The 23,300-nt window shown below is 40.0% G+C and overlaps 1 protein-coding gene across 2 annotated transcripts in view; it reads right to left on the reverse strand.

Moving 5' to 3' along the window:
* The window catches only part of EPHA3 (EPH receptor A3), a 218,221-nt gene that overhangs the window by 191,693 nt on the left and 3,228 nt on the right, over positions 1–23,300 (reverse strand). For both annotated transcript variants that reach the window (XM_035116807.2, XM_035116806.2), the window contains exon 2: positions 3,027–3,091. In XM_035116807.2, the coding sequence (XP_034972698.2) occupies positions 3,027–3,091 (65 nt within the window). The remainder of the gene's footprint in view (positions 1–3,026; positions 3,092–23,300) is intronic.

Here is a 23,300-nt window from a genome sequence, read left to right on the forward strand (position 1 = left end):
CCTTTTAACTGGAGATACCAGAAATTGAACCTGGAACCTTTGATGGTCAAGTTGGTTTCCCATCTCTCCCACCTTCTCAGTTTTTTGGCTGCCCCCCTCCCCCAGCAACACAACTGACAGACCATTAGTGGGGTAGGAGAGCTGAAAATAACGCCAATATATTCCACCACTGCAAACAAATGTGCCCCTTTTGTTTCAGATAGTACATGGGTAGACGAGTCTAAAAAAGTCCATGGCACAATTTTTCACGGCCCTCTAGTGGCTATGGTGGCTCAGTTACCAGAAGGAATGTATTTAGTGTTAACTATGGAAGTGACCAAACTAAGCCTCCTAGAGCAAAATCTACATCAGGAGGCTTAGTTTGGTCACTGAGCATACACTTCCAGAGTTAATGCTAAATACATTCCTTCTGGTAAATGAGCCACCATTTGGAGGCTGTGAAAAATTGTGTCCCAAGCTTTTTAGACTCGTCTTCCCATGAAACTAAAGGGGAACATTGGTTGTCAGATGTGATTCCCCCCCCCAGCTCTCCTACATGGGATTATGGTTAGCAACAGCAATTCACAAGGCAATTTCTGGCCATAGATCTGTGGCTATTTCTTCCAGGTAAGGGCATCATAATACAGCTTCCAGACTACAGCAGTTCGAACAGTGTTTAAAGCAATTCTTGCTGCTATGATGTATGCAGTTGGAGGAAGGGGACTTAGGCAAGACACAGAGGAAGTTGTAGGCCCCCATGTTGCCCTGCCAGCAACTTTATCAGCAATTTTAAATGAGTGGGAAGGAGTTCTGCATGCATGCCAATGTACAGCTCAAAGCCGTGCATTCCCTGTAGCTGGCCCAAGCCTATGGAATCCCATCCCAACTAAGATTAGACACACACCCTCTTTGCTGAATTTCAGGCACTTGACTAAGGTGCTCTTGTTCCAGCAAACACTTTAAAGGCAGCGTTCAGTTTTATAGCTCATCACTTTATCGTTTCATTTTCTGCATGGCTTGTTTTTACGTACACTGCTTAGAAATGCTGATGATTCAGCAGCATATAAATGTCTCAGATTAAATAAATGAATACACACAGGAATCTGCCTTCTACCAAATCAGCCCATTGTCCTATATAGCTCAGCACTGCTTACACTGCCAGGCAGCCACTCTACAGGTTGTCCAACAGGGTTGTCTCCCTGCCCCCCCCCTGGAGACATCAGGCATTGAATCAGAGACCCTCTGTATGCATAGCAGATGCTCTACCCATACAGCCTTTCTATGGACAGAGACTTTCCATGTAAGGAAGGTCACTTGCCCATTCAGTGACCCTCATCAGGTGGAAGAATGGCATGTTCATACAGCAACAGTACACATAGCATCGAAGAATGATAGAATTGTAGAGTTGGACAGGACCCTGAGGGTCATCTAGTACAACCCCCTGCAATGCAGGAATATGCAGCTGTCCCACACTGGGATTGAATCTGCAACTATGGCACGCTCTGACTATGTTCTAACCAACTGAGCTATCCAGGCATATAGAATAGCTTCCCACTTACTTTGAACGTGTAAACATCAGAGGAAGACCATGGTCCGTGATGGGTCCTGTGATCTCCACTTTCCCAACTCATGTATCATAAAGGTAAAGGGACCCCAAGTCTGGGGTTGCGGCGCTCATCTCACGTTACTGGCCGAGGGAGCTGGCGTACAGCTTCCAGTTCATGTGGCCAGCATGACAAAGCCGCTTCTGGCGAACCAGAGCAGCGCACGGAAACGCTGTTTACCTTCCCGCTGTAGCGGTACCTATTTATCTACTTGCACTTTTATGTGCTTTCAAACTGCTAGGTTGGCAGGAGCTGGGACCAAACAACGGGAGCTCACCCCGTCACAGGGATTCGAACCACCAACCTTCTGATCGGCAAGCCCTAGGCTCTGTGGTTTAACCCACAGTGCCACCCGCGTCCCACAGCACCACCCATGTCCCACAGCGCCATCCTTGTCCCACAGCACCACCCGCTGTGGATCATAGCCTGCCTCCAATGTCCCCCACCCCATGGAAAGCCTATAAACGTCCACACAGTAATTTCAGCATCAAATGTGGAAGTATCCAGCGGTTTGTTGGTTTGTTTTTAAATACATATCCTGTAGACAATTGCAAAACAAAAGCTACAGTAACCATTTATGCAAAGTGTTGATAGTGCAGAAAGGTGCATTTATGCTTGAATCATATTTTAAATACACAGTCTCTCTCTCTCTCTCTCTCTCTCTCTCTCTCTCTCTCTCTCTCTCTCTCTCTCTCTCTCTGTGTGTGTGTGTGTGTGTACATGTATATATACCTTAATGTTCATGCTTTAAAACAGGGTGGGGAATCTCAAGCCCAGGTGCCAAATTTGTCTATCCAGATCTTGCAATCTGGCTTTCCAGGCTCTCCCTAGATCAGGGGTTGTCAACCTGGTCCCTACTGCCCACTAGTGGGCGTTTCAGGATTCTAGGTGGGCGCTAGGGGGTTCTACGGCACAAGCTGAATCCTCCTTCCATTGAGCACTGGTGGGTGGTAAGGAAATTTTACCATCAGGAAAGATGCATTAGTGGGCAGTAGGTATAAAAAGGTTGACTACCCCTGCCCTAGACAATAGCTGGACCCCAAGCCAGACTCTTCATAATCTCTGCTCCTCATGGGGTTTTGCCTGGCTGGATTGTGTCCTTGAACTGTGAGGTCTCTTACTTGCCTGGACTGAAAGATGTGTGAGTAGAAACCTCTGAGTTTTGCCTGGCTGGAATGTGGCCTCATGTACAAAGGTAACAGTCGCATCCATTGAGCCACCCATTTTTGCCTGTGGTGTGCAACCCCCAGGTGGCCCCCAATGAGGAAATGTAGCCCTGGACCTGAACACGCCCCCCCCCACCTCTGTCTTAAGAAGTGGAATGCATTTTGAAGCAGAAGCAAGAAATAGCACAAACTACAGCTTGTGAGTCTTCTCTCTGGTCTGGTGTTCTCTGATGACGAATAAAATAGTTAAGCAGCTCCATTGCACTCATCAACTCACCCCATGTGATGGATATGAGATCCAGCCCAGCTCTCCTTGAATTGCTTTCGAATCCAGAAGATTAACTGCAAAAAGAAGACAAAATGAAGAGGAATGAGCTTGTTTACCTCTGCTTGATTTTTTAAAAAAATCAGAATAAATCATTCAAACCTCTGAAAGGTTGACGTAACATACACATTAAAATGGGCAAGAAAATCAGATGTTACAAGTTAGCCTATTCCCCCCCCAAAAAAATAAAACCAGCAGAATTTATATATATATATAAAAATAATATATTAACATTCATGTCAAATTTTAGCTGGTACCAGAAGCAGTACGGTGAAGGTGCCTGCCTGCCTGCCTGCCATCAGCTGGAAAGGAGTTCCAAAGTCTAGGTGCTGCGACATTGAAGGATCAATTCCTTGAAAGTACAGAACGAACAATATGAGGCAATTGTAAAAGTGTCTGTTCCACAGAGTAAGGTAACTGAGCGGGCACACGCAGGGCTTTTTTCAGCCGGAACTCTCTGGAACGCAGTTCTGGCACCTCTCAGGTGGATGCCATGGCCATTAGTTCATTGTGAGTTCCAGCACCTCTTTTTCTACAAAAATAGCACTGGGTGACATAAGGCAATCCTTCAAGCAAACTGGTCCTTCTACAACAGGGCTGGAGAATCTGTGGTCCTCTAGATGTTGCTGGACTATAACTTCCATCATTCCAATCATTTGTCTATGCTGGCCAACGCTTATGGGAGCTGGAAGTAAAGGATATCTTTAAGCCGAATACGTTCCTCCACTCCTGGTCCTCAAGTAGCTTCCTCTTACAAAGGAACTGGTTCGTTTGGGTTAAAATGTTCAGAGATACAGAAAAAGCAAATGTAAAGTGATTTGTATAGTAATTAAATCTGATTCTGGGCTTTGCCTTTTCTAGACAATTCATTAGACTTTTCTTGAACTGCCAGAGACAAAACAAAGCAATGGAACCATCTCCAAATTAATGATAGCAGGAATCTAAAATAAAAGAGTTATTAACACCTTTATACCCTCCAGATTTTTTCTCTCTCTCTCTCTCCACATAACATGTCTGAAACTTGACTCAGTGAGCACAAAATTAAAAATACAGAAGTGAAAGGTGCAACAATATTCAGATTGTAGTTTAAAAGGAAGCTTACATTTTTGCAAATGTAAAGTGATTTGTATAGTCATTAGATCTGATTCTGGGCTTTGCCTTTTCTAGACAATTCATTAGACTTTTCTTGAACTGCTAGGCGATATATGAATTGTTTTAAAACTAAAACTTCAAGCATCATTTTGAAACATGACTTTTCTCTTTCCAGATAACCTCGAGCTTTTTAAGCAGGCTTCTAATCTACCGGCAGCAAAGACCAGATCTGGCATTTTGATGCATGTTTGAAATGTAAATTGCAAATTCAATTAAGTACATTTTGAAACTCTGAAATTGATGTTGAAAACAGATTCAGTAAAATCTACCTTTTGACAGTGCCCCCACCCCACCCCCCACAATGTGTCTGCTCTTTCTCACAATAAACATATTGATCTGATTGCTGTTGAATGATCAGATGATTCCATAAAGTGCCTGTTCATTTTTCAACAGAAAGTAGCATTAACTGCATCAATATTACAGTAGCAGGGGGCAGATCATTATGATAGTTTCCAGATTGGCACAAATAAAAAAGAATTCTTAATATATAAGTAAGAATACTGCATCTTGTAACACAAGGCTTTAAGGTTCTCATCTAATATTCAAGATGTGGTGCCAAGATTTGGGGGTTTCCTAGGTATATATATTTTTCTTTTGGCACAGTGAGTATAATCTGAAAGACATATCTCCTTCTACAGCAGTTGAATCATTAGGTTTTTTGTTTTTTTTAAAAAAGTTCTATCCTAAGTTACCAGTTAGTAAATGTCAAATTAAAAATGGGATTTCCTTCAATGCTACATAGTTTTGAAAATTAATATTTTATTTCTTTTATCTTTTTTCAGTTTTTAAAAACACAACGAACAAATGCAATGTAACTGGAAGATGCTAAAGCCCTATACTAAAAGAAGGTGGAAATGTTAAATATATTCTGATTTGTACAACAGTCAGTTTTCAGTTGAGACCTTCTGATGCACGGGGGTGGGTGGGCACTTTCAAAGACTCTCAAGATAGGTTTCAAAGGTTAGAAACCCTTTAAATAAATAAATAAAATGTCAAGTGTTTGTTTTATCAAAACGAAAAGAACATAACTTTTACTGTCCACTTATAGCTGTTATGTTAAGGAGGAAGCTGCGTTGACCTGATCGAGTGCCTTTTTAAAGAGGGTCTGTGTATTTAAAGTATTCTATAGTTAGCTTTGATATTCTTAGGAGGTGGGAAAGGGTTTTCACTACTGGGGGAGAAATTACACTAAAAATATGACTTGAGCAAAAGGACCAAATTCTCTCTCTCTCTCTCTCTCTCTCTCTCTCTCTCTCTCTCTCTCTCTCTCTCATTAAATAGCAGCTCAGTTAATTAATCTCTCCCAGTAACATTTCAGAATTGAAATGTTTTGCTCCATAAAAACATTCCCATGAGCTACGCCTTGTGTTTGTGTCAAGGAATCTGAGCATTCCATTCCTATCACCTTCCATAAAACTTAACACACAAGCATCTCAGCAGTACAATTAGATTACCTTTCCCCTGCCCCAACCTCAGTGGAGTCTTCAAAGGCACGTAAGAGCAAATGATGGATATAAATGGACACAGTGTCACAACATGATCCATCGCATTAGGGATCCGCGGAAAAGGCTATTCGCCTTCTCACAAAGTTTAATGACAACAATGGATTAACTAGAAAATGATGTAGCTTAAGCATTTGTTGGCTAAACAAACATTTTTATAAGCAATTAATACTGGGTTGGGAGAAATTACAAATGACATATTACAGAAAGGCTATTGACCCATGTAATTAAATATTTTGATAACTTTGATTGTTTTCATTACATGGAGAAAGTCACGATGGGAATCTGCAAAAATTTAACAGCTTCATGCATCTCTAACAAGGAAATAATTATATAAAATTCATAATTATAATTTGGTTATTTGGATTATGGTAATTATGTGTTTGTTTTTAATGGATATGCTATGTATGTATACATATATAAAAATAGTTTTGATTCTATTATTGTTTAATTGTTCTTTTAATTATTGTCTCTCCCCCTCCCACATATTTTTAGCTATTCTTATTTTATCTGTAAGCTGCCTTGAATCCCTGTCAGGGAAGAAGGTGTGGTATAAATAAGTAATAATAATAAATACTTTCATTAGTTTTCACAGTATTGGGCTATAATGGAAGAGCAAATTCCCCTTTAAAATTTGTCCAGCCAACTTAAAAAAAAATTATCATTACAAAAAATTATCAATTTTTAGAATATTCTGTGAATATCTAGAAAACTGAACTTTGAAAACCTGTAGAACACTGACAGTGTAACTTTATACACAACGATACAGAAGTTCCACCGAGTTCAAAGGTGCTTATTCCTAGGTAAATGGGTATAGGATTGCTCAGTTAACAGAAACATCTGAAATAGCAAAAGTTTTAGATTTCTTGCTCAAAAGGCACCCTTAAACAGTTAAGGTATTTCCACACCAGACAGAAGGCTAAAACGTCGGATGTGCAAACTTCAAGAGAAGCATGAATATTGAAGACGTTTGAAAATAGATCTCCAGCGACAGCCATACACTTGCAAAATGCAGGCTGTATCTACTAGTATAAATATAAAACACGGTGATCTAAAAACTTTCCAAGTAGCTAGCAGGATTGCTAGATTCAGGTTTTGTTGAATCTTCCAACGAGTGGCATTTCTACTGTTAGTGCTTTTTAACTTGCCTGTTGAGTGAAAACAACCGATAAAAAATTAAAGCGGGTAGGCTCACTTGATGCAGGAATAATGCAGCAGAACGGAATAATACAGCAGAACGTAACGGCCAAAGTTCAAGCACAGGACTCAACGGGTTCACAAGAGAGCCCTACACAAAGGAATAAAAGTGCAGTCCATGTACTTACATGAGAGCAAGTCCCTGGGAAATCAGTGGGGCTTAATTCTAAATAAAAACATGCGTGGGATTGGGCTGCACGATTTACAAATCCCAGGATGAAAATAACGTGGCTTTCTTCCCATTTTACAAAATAATCGGTTTGCCCACAGCACAGCACGCCATCCCTATTTATGGCCCATTGCACCATACCAGCAACAACACTGCCTATTATTAACGTGTTCTTTCCTAAGAGTTCTGCTTCCAGCATGGCTACTGCGGCCTCTGCAGTAGCCAACTTCACAATTTAGGAGAACCCACAATGAGATGCCTCCGTCCAGGTTGATTCCATGTTTATAAAGATGAGTCTCATTTTGGAACTTGAAATAGTAGCACAGCTCACACATGGCTAGAAACCTGTTTAAGCTATTTGTGGCATTTACGTCGAACGCACACTATAAACAAGAGCTCCGCTGTTGGGGATTGCTAACCAGTAAGCAAAGGAGTTTTGCCACTGATAGCTGACTGGAAATCTACAGCCATTTCTGAGTTGTATTTACTAAGGCTGACATTCAATGATTCGCACGCAATGGCACAACAGATTTCTACTTGAATACTTGACTTCCACTTCCTTTCCATTCTCTATAGTCTTGGGGTGCATCCAACATCTGTTCCCCAACCCTCCAGAGTAAATTTGGATGTAAAAAGGTAAAGGTAAAGGGACCCCTGACCATTAAGTCCAGTCATGACCGACTCTGGGGTTGTGCGCTCATCTTGCATTATTGGCTGAGGGAGCCGGTGTACAGCTTCCAGGTCATGTGGCCAGCATGACTAAACCGCTTCTGGCAAACCAGAGCAGCTCACGGAAACGCCGTTTACCTTCCCGCTGTAGTGGTCCCTATTTATCTACTTGCACTTTGATGTGCTTTCGAACTGCTAGGTTGGCAGGTTATAAGGTTGGACAGAGGCTATAAGGAAAAGGAAAAGAAATGGATGTTCCATTGCATGAGCAAAGCTCTTTTTACACTACACTGGGTGTTACCTTGAATGAACTGGGAATAGCTTCAGAGAGCTTTGTAGAACTGCAGTATCAGAATGTAAAAAGAGGGAAGCCCAGGGCTAGTCAAGGTGGACTCCCATCCACCCCACCTGGCATAACCAGTGGTCAAGGATGATGGGAGTTGGACTTAGGGATGGGAGTCCATAGCTGCCAAGTTATCCCCCTTTTTAAGGGATTTTCCCTTATGCTGAATAGGCTTCCTCGTGAGAAAAGGGAAAACTTGGCAGCTATGGATGGGAGAGGAAATTGATTCAGTTTGTATTTAAAGATGAACCTATCTAATCAACACTTTTGAAAAACAGCAAGAGAACCCAAACAAAGCCATCCTTCGGAGTTTAGATTTCTCCCATTTTTATAGTTCTCCATCTGAGTAATGTTTACAAAAGTGCATATAAAAACAAAAATAACCCACTAAAATGTTTCTGCAGTGCACTTCCAAGAAGCAAGCAAGAGAACACAAGGCAACATGTTAAAATGCTTTATGTATTTTGCACAAAACAAAAAACACAACACACACAAACAGGGCATAGTAATAGGGAGTTTAACCCTTCCTTGTGCTGATTTCACAATGACAATCGCCCCCTTCCTGAAGCTGATGTTTCTGCCCCTCGCTGCTTCCTTACCATAGCATAAATAGATTGTACAGATGATTCTGGTGATATACATGATTGTCTTTCGTGGGACTTTGTGAGTATGACTTTGTAGACCCTAAATCCAGTAAGAAGTCCAACATGAATAAAATAATTACATGATCTTCAGTGCAATCCTATGTTTGTCAATTTGGAAGCCACAGTTTACTCTAAGTAAATGGGTACAGTATTGCAGCCTTATTGTGTAATTCAGAAACATTTAATCTCTGAAAACAAATATTTTCTCCCATTCTCTTCCTTTATGATTTAAATGAAGAAAACTCTTTAACTCAACTTTTTTGATAAACGGTCATACTGCAGTTAAAATGTACTGTATTTCAAGATGTAGATTTCAACATCTCATTTTTTAATAAAATAGGATTTCATTTTCAAACAGGATTCTTTTTAAAAAAGACACTCTAACTGGAGCAGAATAGGAGGAGAGAGAAATCTAAATGAGTAAAAGTAAAACCATTCTTGTTTTAAGCAAATTCTTTCTAAAGATAATCTTTTAAACTGTGCAGTGCAACACAAGAACAACAACATTTAGAATGCTTTTTAGTGAGCAAAACAAACAAACACAAAATGATCACTAAGATGATTTTTTTTTTAATTTTCAAACACTTTCTACAAAATGCAGAGGGAGGTGCAACGCTTCTTAGGTTTCTTTCGTTAAGCAGCTAGCTGCTAATTTGGAAGCAAAATCGCTTATGGAAAAAAATGCTAACAAAAAGGAAAAAGTGAGTTTTGCAATCCAAGGCAAAAAAATAAAAATAAAATGAAGACACCCATAATTGAAAGATGTCATGCAAATCTGGGAAGCCCAGAAGGCACTTTGAGGCAGAAATCCAGCCAAGCTTTGGTTTTGGGGTGGGACAACGTGGAGACTACTCACAAGCTGATATACATTTGTAGACCGCATGGCCCAGCTTGCACCCAGTTTCTTTCATGCAGTCGCTGAATGTATGCAACCCAAGCTGAGTGAATGGTCCATTAAAGGTGACTTGCTACTAAAATACATATAAGAGAGCTGGAGATTCTGCTAGTCACAGCTGCACCGACACTGCAAGTTGTTTTAAAAAGAAAAAATACAACCACAAAGAGACAGATTTGGATTCTGAAGACATGTCTCTCTTCCATCATTCCTAGCCACCCACCAAGAACCAGCTACACTAGCCATATATATAAAATAGACGTAAGCCATTATCCTGAATGATGGTGCCACAGAAACTCTCACAGTTTCACACCACACATTTCATCATGCAGGTACAGCTAGTTTTCTGCAGCACTGAACTGCCACCTTTTGCAAGCTGACAGTAGACTGCAGTCTCTGGGCTCCACCGTTTAGCACAGAACAAAACAGATTTTCATGTAATTTATTCATTATGAGCAACACAGCATGGACCATAATCCATCAACACATGGCCAAAGGATTTCTGCTGAGTTCAACCATCCTTCTCCATGTCCCCATCTTTGTTTCCTTCCCAACTAACCACATTGCAGGGCATATTTCAGTTCAGGCTGCCTTCCCAACATCCTGGATTAATACGGACATCCCATATTTTAAGAAGACCACAGATCCACTGCCTTGCTGTTGAAATTAGAACCGGTAATTCAAATGTCAGAGGGTGCAGAAAATGACATGTTCCTCACCGTGTAAAATTTTGATGGCTCTTAATTCACTGACAGCAGAATGTGAAACGGCCTGTTGTCATGGGCCCCGGACTATATTAAACAGATTCTGGGAACATGAAGTACTTTGATGGCACTGAGATGCTTCTCGCCTGCTTGTCTTAAATGAGCGGGGTGGAGGGAGGGATGAATCCTATTTGATTTCACTGAAAATGCATAAATCAGACAACGATGCCACAATAAAACTGTTTACTTCCTTCATAGCTTGGAACGAAACTAATTTGCAATGAGAGCTACATAGCCTCTCTGAATATAAGGAAGCAACCCTGCGGAAACCCAGGCATTGAGCCCAAATGCAACAATTTTAACTAAAATGAGAAATGGCTTGCCTCTTCAGCAGTGACTGCAAGGAAAAGCTCTGAAGAAGCCTATTACCAAAATGCATCAATTCTATCCAGTGTGTCTCAGTGACACAGATCATGCACAATCCTAGCAACAGCTACACAAGCAAAAGCAAATTATTCCTCTCTTCATTCTCGCCACATATTCCTTATTGCTTGGGATATGTAAGAATGCAAATGGAAAATAGTTTTAATTCAGGAGCCTTTTAAATGGCCTCTTGCAGAGGACATAAGATGTGATGGGGCACACACATACCCAAAAGAAACCAAGTAATCTGATAAGGGAGTGTTCACATTACCACATTAGAGCACAGTGAAGTTGCTGCTTTTTCGGTGCATTTCACAGCTCTCAGCCCCATTCTAGTTGTTCACATCAGCATGGCTTCAGGAGAGTCAGATTCATTTCTGCCAAGGGACATTGATGGGCAGGGATGTCTTTAACCCTGCACAAAGGTATTCACACTTTGGCTGGAGATGAATTAGGAATGGTTTAAGGCAGGCATCCCCAAACTTTGGCCCTCCAGATGTTTTGGACTACAGTTCCCATCTTCCCCAACCACTGGTCCTGTTAGCTAGGGATCATGGGAGTTGTAGACCAAAACATCTGGAGGGCCAAAGTTTGGGGATGCCTGGTTTAAGGACTTCCAATCAGTGTGAAGCTAGTTTGAAAAACAACACACAAACAATGATATTTAATTTTAAGTACAGGATACCTATGCAATTTGGATAACACCATGTGAACATGGATTAAAAGCCCAGTACAGGAGATGCACCGAGTACACAGTAAATTTAGTGTGAACACAGTCTAAGTTCATTATACAACAAAGTTAAGAAGTACTTATGAACTTAGCTATAATTTGTGTTCAAATCCAAAGCCACCATCAGGGAATTGCAAGGACCTGATTAAACTGATACATTTTGTTTTACAGAAATGCCTTTCACTGCATGCAATGTCAACATGTTGTGCAAAACTGACTTTGCTTCACACATGCCACTCTGATCTGTTACTTTGGTGACAATTATTATTTTTATTTACTGACCCTGTTGCTGGTTTATGTTAGTATCAGTTGGTAGAGCACGAGACTCTTAATCTCAGGGTTACAGCTTTGGAGACCTATGTGGGGCAAAATATTCCTGCATGGCGGGGGTTGGACTAGATGACCCTCGTGGTCCCTTCAACTTAAATGATTCTATTTTATTTTATTCATGAGCCCTAATATCTATTAATTATTAACTGCCTATTGATCAGAGGAAAAGATGACAGTCAATTAGCATAACAAGTTGCACATATTTGCAAAAGGGTTAACCCATACACTTCTTGTCTTCCTTTTGGGCATCTTTAAAACTCACTTGCCATGCCTCGTTCCCTGATCCAGAAAGCACATGCCTACCAGCGTCCTATATCAGCTGTTGTTCCTTTTAATGAACTATCCTGCAGGCTAACATCAAATCCACAAGGAGAACAGTTCAAACTTACTGCAGTGCATTAGTGTGCCATTGCCTATGAAAATAGCTGACCTGCATCTGTTAGAGGCTGATACTGTTCCAAGGCCTCCTCCCTTCATCTTCTCGCGCAGGAGGAACAGCTTTAACTCAATGAACCCATTGCCTTTCTCCTCAGGAGACGCAACTGGTGGATATAACCTGGACAGTGAACTCTCCATACACTAATATAGCCTTGCAAAACTGGGCGGACATCATTGAGAATTTGAGTACACCACAACAAAGCCAAAAAGTCCTGCTGCAGCAGTGGCTCACACAAAATGAGATAAGCATGTCGGAAATGTAAGCAAGTCATCATTTTTCACTACCAATGTTGCATTGCCTCGCAATAGTGTTGCCAGATGGTCCTTTTTCCCTAAGAGCCACCTCTTACTCAGGAACACCCCAGTCCCATTAAACATGAGTGTCTTTTCCTTCTAAGTCTCTATAGCGTTAACAGATGTTCCTTAATTCAGGCACTCCAAGGGCGAGGTGCTCCTTTAAAAAAAAAAAGTGACCGTAGCAAAGTAAAAGAGGGGGGGGGAGTAGCCACATTTTCTAGTAACAGAACATAGAATGCCTAGATTGAGATGTTAAGGGAAAAGAAATCCCTTCTGTATTTAGACCTTGGCACCACATGGCTGGATCTGGGTGCTCTCAGTTCAGCAAAGCACGAAATCCTTCTCCACCAAACTGCGCAATCTTATTTCCAAACAGCTAGATAGGAGCAATCTCCTTCCTCGCTAAGATATAAGGCACCAGCTGCTGGAACAGCAGAATCCGCTGGAACACTAACTGCAGAAAGAATGAAGAGTTTCAGCGAATTTTTCCCCACCACACCTGTTGCCTTTATTTCAACACTTCACCTGCTCTCCCACTCTGCTCCCCCCCCCCTCTTCTCCCATTTATGAGAAAATATTTTCATGGCTCTGCTTAATCAAAGTCAGGATAATTTCTTGGCAAACCTGAAATCCAGAAATCCAGCACTGCTTTCAAACACTTTAATTAATGGAGGGGGGAGGTGAACATTTGCCTAGCCACAACTAACAGTTCAATCCCAAGGCCAGCCTCAACCCCAAAGCAAGTCAAGCGGGAATGCATTTCATGCCAGAGACTTCAGTAAAGTAGATAGGTGCATTTTTTTCCAACCAGCCTAAGTAGCAGAAGTGAGGCATCTAAAGGCAACTTTACACACCAGAACCCAGTATTACTGCTTTCTTTTTAGGAAATGTATTTTTGTATCTATACAGACATTTCCAGCCATCCAATCTCAAATGTTCTGTGTTGGTATCAATACGCTTTAATAACAATAACAGCCATGCCAAATTGCCAAAGCTAAATGAATTATATAAATGCTTTGTCAAATCCTCTACCAGTGCCATCATGAATTCTCATCACCAAATATGTGGCTTATGAAGCTTCTGAATTAAGCTGGATTTCATTGATGACCGCAATTATTCTTTAAAAGTCCCACTTCATGTTACCTCTCATGTACTGTATGATTTCAGGTGGGGGATTAAATTCTTTATAAAACACTCAAGAGGTGTGTCCAGTGATAGGCATATGCAGTGTAAACCAAGCAAAACCAATGTACATGGTAAATTAATTTCAAAGGGTCTATCTACTCTGGGTACAAATTAGGCATATTTTTTAAAAAAAATCAGTCAAAATCACACACACACACACACACAACCCCATTTTGTACATAGCTTGCAGAATTTTAATTAGAGGGGCACTGAAAAGCATTTCATCTAATGGTACAGCCCAGTAATAGATATATCACAAAGGGCCTGTGCTCCCTTCTTGTGTCTCATGATCAGATACGCCAGCAGCTAAATAAAATAAAATAAAATAACTGCTCCCACAAATGGTTTACACACATGAGCAGCAAAATGGCAGGATTTCCAAATTCAGATGTAATCACAGCTTATCTGCTGTGAAAAGAAACATGTCAATGTTAACTACTTACATTCAAAATAAACACATCAATTTTTCCCTTGTAAGAAAAGACTCAGTTTAAATGTTTTCATGAGATAGTTTTTGAGGTTATTTATTTACCGATCTGGTGTATGGTTGCAAAAAACTTGTAGGGTACAATGTGGCTTAAAATTTAACAACTTTCTGACTTGTAAAATGTCTATCATGTATACATATAAGGTACTGTATATGCAAATTTAAAGGCTATTCAGTCAGACACCACAAATTGATGATTCTTCTTTCAATACCCAGTTAACTTCATAGACATGAATCTGAAGCAACAAACCTTCCAAATGAATGGTTTTAGCTACCCTAGCTTCAAAAGTAGTTAACAGGGGAATTCTACATAATTACTCATAAGTAAGCCCCATTGAATACCTTGGGACTTACTTCTAGGAAACAGAGTACAGTATAGGGTTGCAGTCTGGGACACTCAATGGCTCCTGGAAGAAACATTAGTTGTTGTTTTTGTTTTTTGTTTTTTGTTTTAACTTTTGTACTTGATCGCCTCTGACTTCATTGCAGAACTACACTGTCCTGTTAAATGTAGTCTAGCAGTTCAAATAGTAGTACAAGATGCTCTCCTGTTTTCTGCCAGTTCAGATTCCCTTATCTCCCCCCCACTCCCCCAGGGTATTTAATTGCCAGCATTACTATCCTGAGGAAGGCAACTGCACCGGAAACATGAGTGCAATTTGCATCCGATCCTACAGTTCACAGGGCAGAGTCCTCCTCCATGCAATCCTTTTTCAGGACATAAGAAGTGAACCCCAGAATTCTTAGAATGGGGCTACATTCACGAGACGTTCTCTGATCAAGCATTCTTTCTGCAAGATATTGATCTCAAGTTCTGAACACTGAGCATATCCAATGTGGACTACTTATACAGTTGCCATTTGGGGGCCGAGTTCTCATAGCTTAGGGCAGTGGTTTCTAACCCTGGGGTGCCTTATATGATGGTCAGGGGTGCCATGGGCAACACTGGCCTCTTTCCTTCCCTCCCTCCTCTGATGTCCTCTCGTGTCTCTGGCTCCCAAAGGCTTGTGTGCTTGTTTGTTGCAGCAGCCCTGGCTACAAGTTCCCCAGGTGAATGGTGGCTCTGGAGCTGGCCAGGGGGTGCTTCCCAGGCCCCATTGGGGCAGTGTCAGGAGGCATCTCTCTTTGCGGGTGGGGGGGCCAGCTCAGAGACCAGGGGCAGTGGCTAACCGGAGGACTCCCAAGGAGAGGGGAGAGGGGAGGAGCCTGAGGGAACTCTCTACTAGGGAGAGTGTTCAAAAATCAGTGAGGGGCTGCCATCTCTGTAGGCAAAGGTTGACATAACTGGGCTCCTGAGCCCCACTGGGGTTCTGCAGAAAGAATGAAGTTTGTCAAGGGAGCCGTGGACCCAAAAAGGTTGAAAACCTCTGACTTAGGGCTTCCACAGGGTGATGGAATAGGTCACGGATGTGGTTGAACTAAAACTCCCATCATCCCTGATCACTGAGCATGCTAGCTGGGCTCATAGGAGCAGGAATCTAAAAACATCTGGAGGGCCAGGGATTCCCTATCCCAGGAATGGATACTTAATAATGCCAAAGCAATGGAGGGAGAGAATGGAAGCCTAAGAAGTTGGGGGGGGGTGGCTGGTCTTCTTAAAGCTCCATTGCTGAACATGGCAGTCTTAAATTTCTAGATGCCCATAGGAAGCTTTCTTCATCCAATGGAGTGGACTCTGGTCCAGAAAAGCTTAACCCATAATAAATCTGTTCCTTCTTTTAAGGTGCCACAAGACTCTGTCTTGCTACAACAGATGAATGCGAATACTCCTCTAGAAATTGTTTCGATGACATCAGTTCCAAACACCCTTAAAAAAAAATCCAATCACTTTAGTAACTGCTTATGGTCTAATAATCAAATGACACTGTAGTGACTCATAATGTCCAGTAACAAGAGATGACGCATTGCAGGGGGATGAAAGTTTTTAATGCAAGTTTAACTTCTGCACAAAGCCTTGCACTGGTCTTTGCAAACCACCTACTCGGGAGTAGACCCATAGTACCCAGAGGATTCTACTCTGGAGACAATACAGATGGTGCATAATATCAAGCTTTTAATATTATTTTATGCCAATCACATATAACTGTGAAAAGTTATCCTAGCTCAAGACCACAAGCTACCAATTTTAGGCCTCGTCCAACATGTGACTCAAAACTGGATTAATAGATAAACAAATAAAAAGAACATTTCTGCTTGGCCTCAAAGCATTAATTCATGCATAACTAATTAAAAGGACAAGTGGCTAAATATTTCAGTGTGAACACAGGGAGAGGAAGCAATATGTTGATAGAATCAGAAATTTCCATTAAGTGTCATGTTGAGGAAAACAGGATGCTAATCCTAAATCCGGTTTTATTTTCCAACTTGCTGATGTCACCAAGAAGCTATTTTATTGTTGGACTGAATTTATGGAGGTAATTAATTCAGAACATGTGTGCTTTGCTGTTCGCAATTTAAAAAAAAAAGAAAGAAAGAAAAGAAACTGATTTGCCCCAGTTTAATTTTCTGCCTTTCCAAGCAAAATTTTATACACATTCTCTGTCAGTCTCCTCATGTGAAACAGACCAAGTACGATAAGATAAACATTAATGTTGGCTATTGCAGGCTTCCCCGCCCAGTTCGCCACGGCTCTGCAAATCATCCATCGCCTCCAGCCCCTTGTTGTCCCAAGACGGATTCATCATACTTCAGAACATGCCTCCTCCACTCCCTGAGAATCCAAAAAACAGTGTGTGAGCAATAGATCCCACTGCAAATTCGTTGGTTTCCCTCCAATGGTGAGCAGGTGTTCTCTGCCCTATTTCATTTCCTCCCTAAGTCAATAACACCCTAAAGGAAACTCTGGTGTCCCAAGGTGGCTGTTTCCTGACTGAGTCTTTCACCCATGTAGTTCATGAAACACTTGCGGGTGGTTCTGGCTGGACGCGTCCTTCAGCACGTCCAATCCTATCACCTGTGGAATGTTTCAGCCAGCGTAGGCGCCCAGTGGACAGGGGCTGGCGTGGGAACAAGGAGGGCGGCGCAATCCACACTGCTGATTTCCAGCAGTCAAAGGAGGGGCGCACAGCATGCAAACGAGAGTGGGAAGCATTATCATTTGGGTTCATATGCAATAGTCCGCCAGAGCAAGCCACACAAAGGCTGAAGGGTAAAGCACATACGCAGGCAGTTGGCTCAGGCCTTACTCCTGTTTAGAGTAGACCCACTGAAATCAATGGAACTCAAGCTAGCCATTGGTTCCAGCGGGTCTGCTCACTGCACACCCAAATAAGAACAAACAAAAATTAAAAGCAAATGTTGCCTACACAGTGCTCTCAAAAACAACAATTCCACCACAGATTCCATACATTAATATGTAGATGGGATTGTTTTTTTTAAAAAAAAAAATAGGATAGAGGCAAAAGCTGCAATGGTAGCTAAATCTTAAATATACGAATAAGCTAAAGGGCAGAAAGTTTTTAATGTTTCACTACGTGGGGAAAAATAGGTCTGAAAGCGCTTATGGTCCAAATTAAAAGGGAAGATTTTACTTTTTAATATGCTTGGAACAGAGGAGGAAGATTACAAAGATCTATAAATGCAAAATATTGTTTTTAAACAAAATGCTTGTGAAATAAAAGTGGCAAGACAGCGTATGAAGAAGATTGCAGTGAATTTAGTATAAAACCAGGAAGCACAAAACCAAACCATGGTTGAATATTTTGTTTTTTGAATGATAGAAAACATTTATGCAAAACCCTGCTGCAGCTCAGCTCACACCAAAAATATACTGAAAAGTAAGGCCTGAGAAAACTAAGCTGAAAGAAAAACTCAAGAGAGAGGAAGTGAAGATGTACATGGAGTTGTCAACTTGAAGATAGTCTGAAAAGAAGGGGGGAGCTGCTGTGGAGATCGTAACTCCACATATTTATCTTTTCCACAATGTCCTCAAAATATTATTTCATCTAACACTTCAGTTTAGACACCCAAAATTTCCTTTATTTTATTGGGGAACTACGAGCACAGGGTACGATCCTGGCTTCAATTGCCAAAAAATGTTTCTATGAAACTATTAAAAATGCAGAGATGTCATAGCTGCAGTATTAAATAAATATTATTATTTAGATGGGGTGGCAAAACTCTTTTTACCTCTGTGTGTCATGGCTCACAGCTGCAAAGCCTACGATTGCAAAGACTGAAAAGTACAAAGGCCTTTAAGACTTTCAAAAAAAATAATTATTGTAGGACTCTACATTTTTGGTTCCTTAGAATATTACGGGAAGTGCAGGCACACACAGGCACACACACACACACACACACACACACACACACACACACACACTTAACTAACTACAGGGGAGGGCGGAATTACCTCACTTCCGCTAAAGCTAATTGAATAACATTTTTTAAAAAATTATACAAGTTCATATCTTAAAACAGAACCCACCTCCCCCCACAAAAAATACAGTTATAAGAAACTTTCAAAACTTGATTTTTAAAATCTAAACCAATAAATTACTTAGAATATTTGAGTGAACCAAATACGTAGAACCTTATTCTGTAAAACCCCTTTATTCCACGGTTGAACTACTTGTATATCTCCATCGCTGTTTGTGTGGCGTACTTTTATTCTTTTCCCCAATATTTTTTTCCACCAGATTAATGGGATTTTCTTCCTCACTCTGCCCATAACAGCAGGATATACAGTAGTTTACAAAAAAAGAGAGAAAAGTTGCCTAAAAGTTTCCCCTTATAGTGAAGCAGCCTGAATAATGTCTCCCCATGTTAAACAATTAATTTGGTGTGCTTTCATTAATCCTAAGCAAGGGCCTGGCAAGCTAGGCCTTTCTTCTTTTGTCACTCTCTCAACGATTCCTTTCAGGCACGATTATCTTTATTTCTATATCTTAATTTCTTTTAACCACCCAATCCACAACTGGCCAATTTCACAAGCAATCTGAAATACAAGAACTCCTAAATGCTTGCGGATTTCAGTCAATAGGATTTCAGGGCTATCAGTCTTTAATTAACCCAGGGCCACATTAAAATCTACTCATATATTCATACTTATGGTCTTTTTCATTTTACTCTATGCACATCTTTACAACTTAATATTTGGGAAGCAGAATGGGGAGTTTGTCTGGCCAAAGTATGGCAGTTTTAAAGGAACCCTGATTTAAGTGGGACAGTTAAGCATGCGCTAAAATCTCTCCCATTCCAAAACTACAGAAATAAATTAATGCTAACCGAATTGTTTCCGATTTAGAACTTATTACGTAATGCAAATAAATAAATGTGCTCTCCATTGAATTCTGTACATATTCATGTAACAGAATTATTATTCGTCCCACCCCTCTTGTGTAATACCTTTATAAAGTTTCTACTTAAGTATAACAAAGGAAATAGTTTAGGTCTCCTTTTCAGTGGAGCATTTTCTACCCTGCAATGTCATGATATCTGTTTCAAGCACGTTTTCATCACAGAACCTGGCAATTATAAATTTCAGCTATAAGCAATCTATGAAAACTTCCCATGAAAATAAGTCCGCACTTATAAAAGGTACGATATAACAATGATACTTGGAGCTAAAAAGATGCTTTGGATCAGGGCATGTGCTAAAACAACACACAAAATCTTGCAGCACCTTGCAACCCCTGCCACAAAAATATAATAATAATAATAATAAATAATAATAATAATAATAATAAATAATGCATCTTGTACACCAACACCCTAATTTTAACACATTTACGAAATCTACAGTCCTAACCCTACTCAGCCAGAAGTAAACTCCACTGAATTCAATAGCACTTACTTCCAAGTAGACATGGTTAGGACTGTGCTTTAAAAAGTCAGTCCCATTACTTCAGTGGTAAATCAACTCTAGATCAGCATTACTGTGAATGGGACTACACTAGAGTATAAAGTTTTAGTGTAATAGTGTGGTCTAAATCTCAAATGACAGAAAAAGGGAAGCAAGACTGCAATTCCTTACCTACCGGTAGTTTTCCTGGTAGTAAGCCCCATTAATTACAGCAGAACATATTGTGGAGAGATTATATATAAATGAATGTACTCTATATACGTGTTATATATATTAAAAAATTGTACCGTGTTTTAGAGTTTTTTAATTGAACAGACCAAGTACTCTGGAATTTTAGAACTTTCTATTAAAATGCTTTTGTTACCGACTTGCTCAACTCTCTCTCTCTCCCCCCTCCCCCCTCTTATTATAAACAAGTGAAAAAACTAAACAAAATCAAAGGACGGGCTGTTCTATAAATACACCGTCAAGCTGCGGAACCTAAGGAGTGCCTAGCTGGTGAACAGGAGTCTGAACTTTTTGAAACTTTGCCTGCCTTGCCTCTTACATTTGCTAACAGCTCTGCAGTGACCCTCGCTGGTGATCGAGTCCAGACTGCTGACAGAAAAATGAAGGAAAAACACCTGCATCTGAACTGCTAAACCTTTCATCCAAGGACGATTACACCAAACAAGAATGTTTATGCAATTTTCCATGAAGAAAAGTTGCAGGGTTGGAAGCAAGTATGCAAGACAGAAGCAATATTCTCCCCACACTGTATTATCCTGGGAGAACATTTTTTAAAAAATCCCAACATTTATGTCAAATACAAGTGCAAATATAACATTCAGTTTTGCCAGTCGTAGGGTTTTTTTTTTGTTTGTTCAAATGGCAGCCTACTTTTTGCATGTGTTTTTAATTTTCCTTTGTGTGTGTGTGTAGAAGAGGAAGCTTCCTATCATTAAAAACTGATCAGTTTCTGAAGTTGCATACTTGAAAAGTTGAAACATGCACCCTCGATTCTCTCATTATCTTTTCTCCCTGAATAGAAACACACTGCAATCGGCCTGAAACAAAGTTATCATCAGAATATTACGTTTTGGTTTCTTTAATATTTAACATATGTTCCAAACTTTTAAAAATGTCATTCTGCAGGATTGTAAAATTAAGTCAATGAATCAGCCTTAGGTTGGAAAATATTAAACTCCAAATGACCAAAAAAATAAAATAAAAATGTAGATCATTAAAATGTATCAGTGAAGTCTTGCAATCAGAAAAAAGACTCTGTACAGCATTTTAGTTCTACGAACATGGAGTTTTAAAAATGCCATGATGCACATTATAGAGCATTTACTTGTTTTGACTACATAAACAGGGGTTAAAACAGAGCAGCTCTGTATGATAAGGCAGCTGCACGAAAAACAGCCCTTTAAACCTCATCTTTATTTCCCTTTCAATTCCACCTTAAGATTCTGATAATTTATTTTTATTTTAAAGCAATTGTTGCTCACACAGACACTTGGAATCCCTGTTCTTAAAAGTGAGGTAGCTAAACTCAAAACACACCAGGAATTGTGTAAGTCAGGTTTTGCCATGTCACCACACCTAACTTCTCCTCGAGTCATCGTAAGCCCCTTTTATTCTGGAGAATTTAATAGCTGGGGTTAAACTGGCGTCAACGGGTCTTGGGGGGCGAGTGAGTAGATGGCGCTCCAGTTGGAATTTTAATCATGCTGAGCCCTCATGGATATTTGGCCTGTTATTTATGTGATTTTTTTAAAGCTTTATCTTCTCTGCTTTTTAAAAATTATCTTTGACCCAGCACCAAGCCTGAAGCATCTTGTGAGATAGAAGTGTAAGGACAAACAATCTACTGGCAAAATCCCTTGTGCAAAGTCCCCTTGAAATGAATGGACACTGATCTGAACGCTAACAAGCTTGTAAGATCATTAATGAACACTTGTGTTGCTCCCATTCACTTCCATGAGGCTTATGCTGAAAAACTTCCAAGAGGACTGTACCTTAAATAAATATATCACATTTATTGAAAACTGTTTCGTTCTAAGATAAAGTGTTCTGTTAAAATCCCTTTGCCATGACAATCTGGTTTGTTGGTTTGTTTAAAAAAACATATTGGAACATATACAAAACAGAACCTAAAACATGAATTCTGAACATAACTTATTAAGGCTCCCTTTAAACCAGGGAACGATGTCTTCCATCACCCTCTGGGTTTAGATATGGGGAAGATAGACAGGCAGACCAGGATTTCTATGAGCCATCTACTTGAAAATGCCGCAGCTGCTGACATCACTAAAAACTACATTCTTATTTATAAACACCAAGATAATGTTTATGGGGAAAAGTTGTCGTTTAACCACTGAACAAATGTTCTGATACGGTAAAAAGAAATGGCGAAGGCATTTAAGGAAAAACTCAACACACTGTAAACAGAGAGTCTGAAATAGTTCTAGCTGTTTACCAAAATGGAGCCTATTGGTAACCATGAACAGATGTACAATCTTGGTGTCTTTGGGGTAGTTGTGTTCATAAGAAATTCTTTATGTGAGATTTGAGAGGTTAAAAGACGTTTCCTGTCTGGACAGTCAAAATATTATTGAAGCAATTCAGGTTGTCAGTAAAAGCTTAAACAAATTTGCTGATAATCCTGTTAATGACCTAGGTCAAGTGTTAACTGTTGTGGGTTATAAAATAGTTAAATTAAGGCTGCTGGTACCCTAGGGCAAATAGTATCATTACAGAAATGGATTAGAAAAAAAAACTATTAAATTGCAGAATTATATCACTCTGTAGGTTCTCGATTCTACAAGAATAGTTCCAGAAGAAGTTCCAACACCTTCAACAAGAAAGTGGAGTCTTTTGTTAAAAAATAAAATTAAAATCTCTCCCTCAAACAGATAAAGTGGTGCCTTATGAAAATTCTAAGAGCACACTTTCAGGCTGAGATTTCAGGGCATATTAAAAAAATCTATTTAAATCTCAGCATGGAGCAAAATCCATTCATTATTCAGATGCTAATTCCTCCTGACATTTTCCTGTTACCGAATAGATGGCTCACACTTTACAGCTCTCATATGTGTGAGTGTAAATTTTTATATGTATTGTATATGATATATATGATTTTTTTTTTAATCCAACCAAGATTTCGTAAAGGTGTGCATCACTCCAGAAACACACACATACAACTCTATAATGGGTTATTTTTCAAAGAAATATCTTAGAAGAAAATTACCTAATTTATCACCTTTCTACTTAATT

Source organism: Zootoca vivipara, chromosome 4 (genome assembly GCF_963506605.1).
Source record: "Zootoca vivipara chromosome 4, rZooViv1.1, whole genome shotgun sequence".
Lineage (NCBI taxonomy): Eukaryota > Metazoa > Chordata > Lepidosauria > Squamata > Lacertidae > Zootoca > Zootoca vivipara.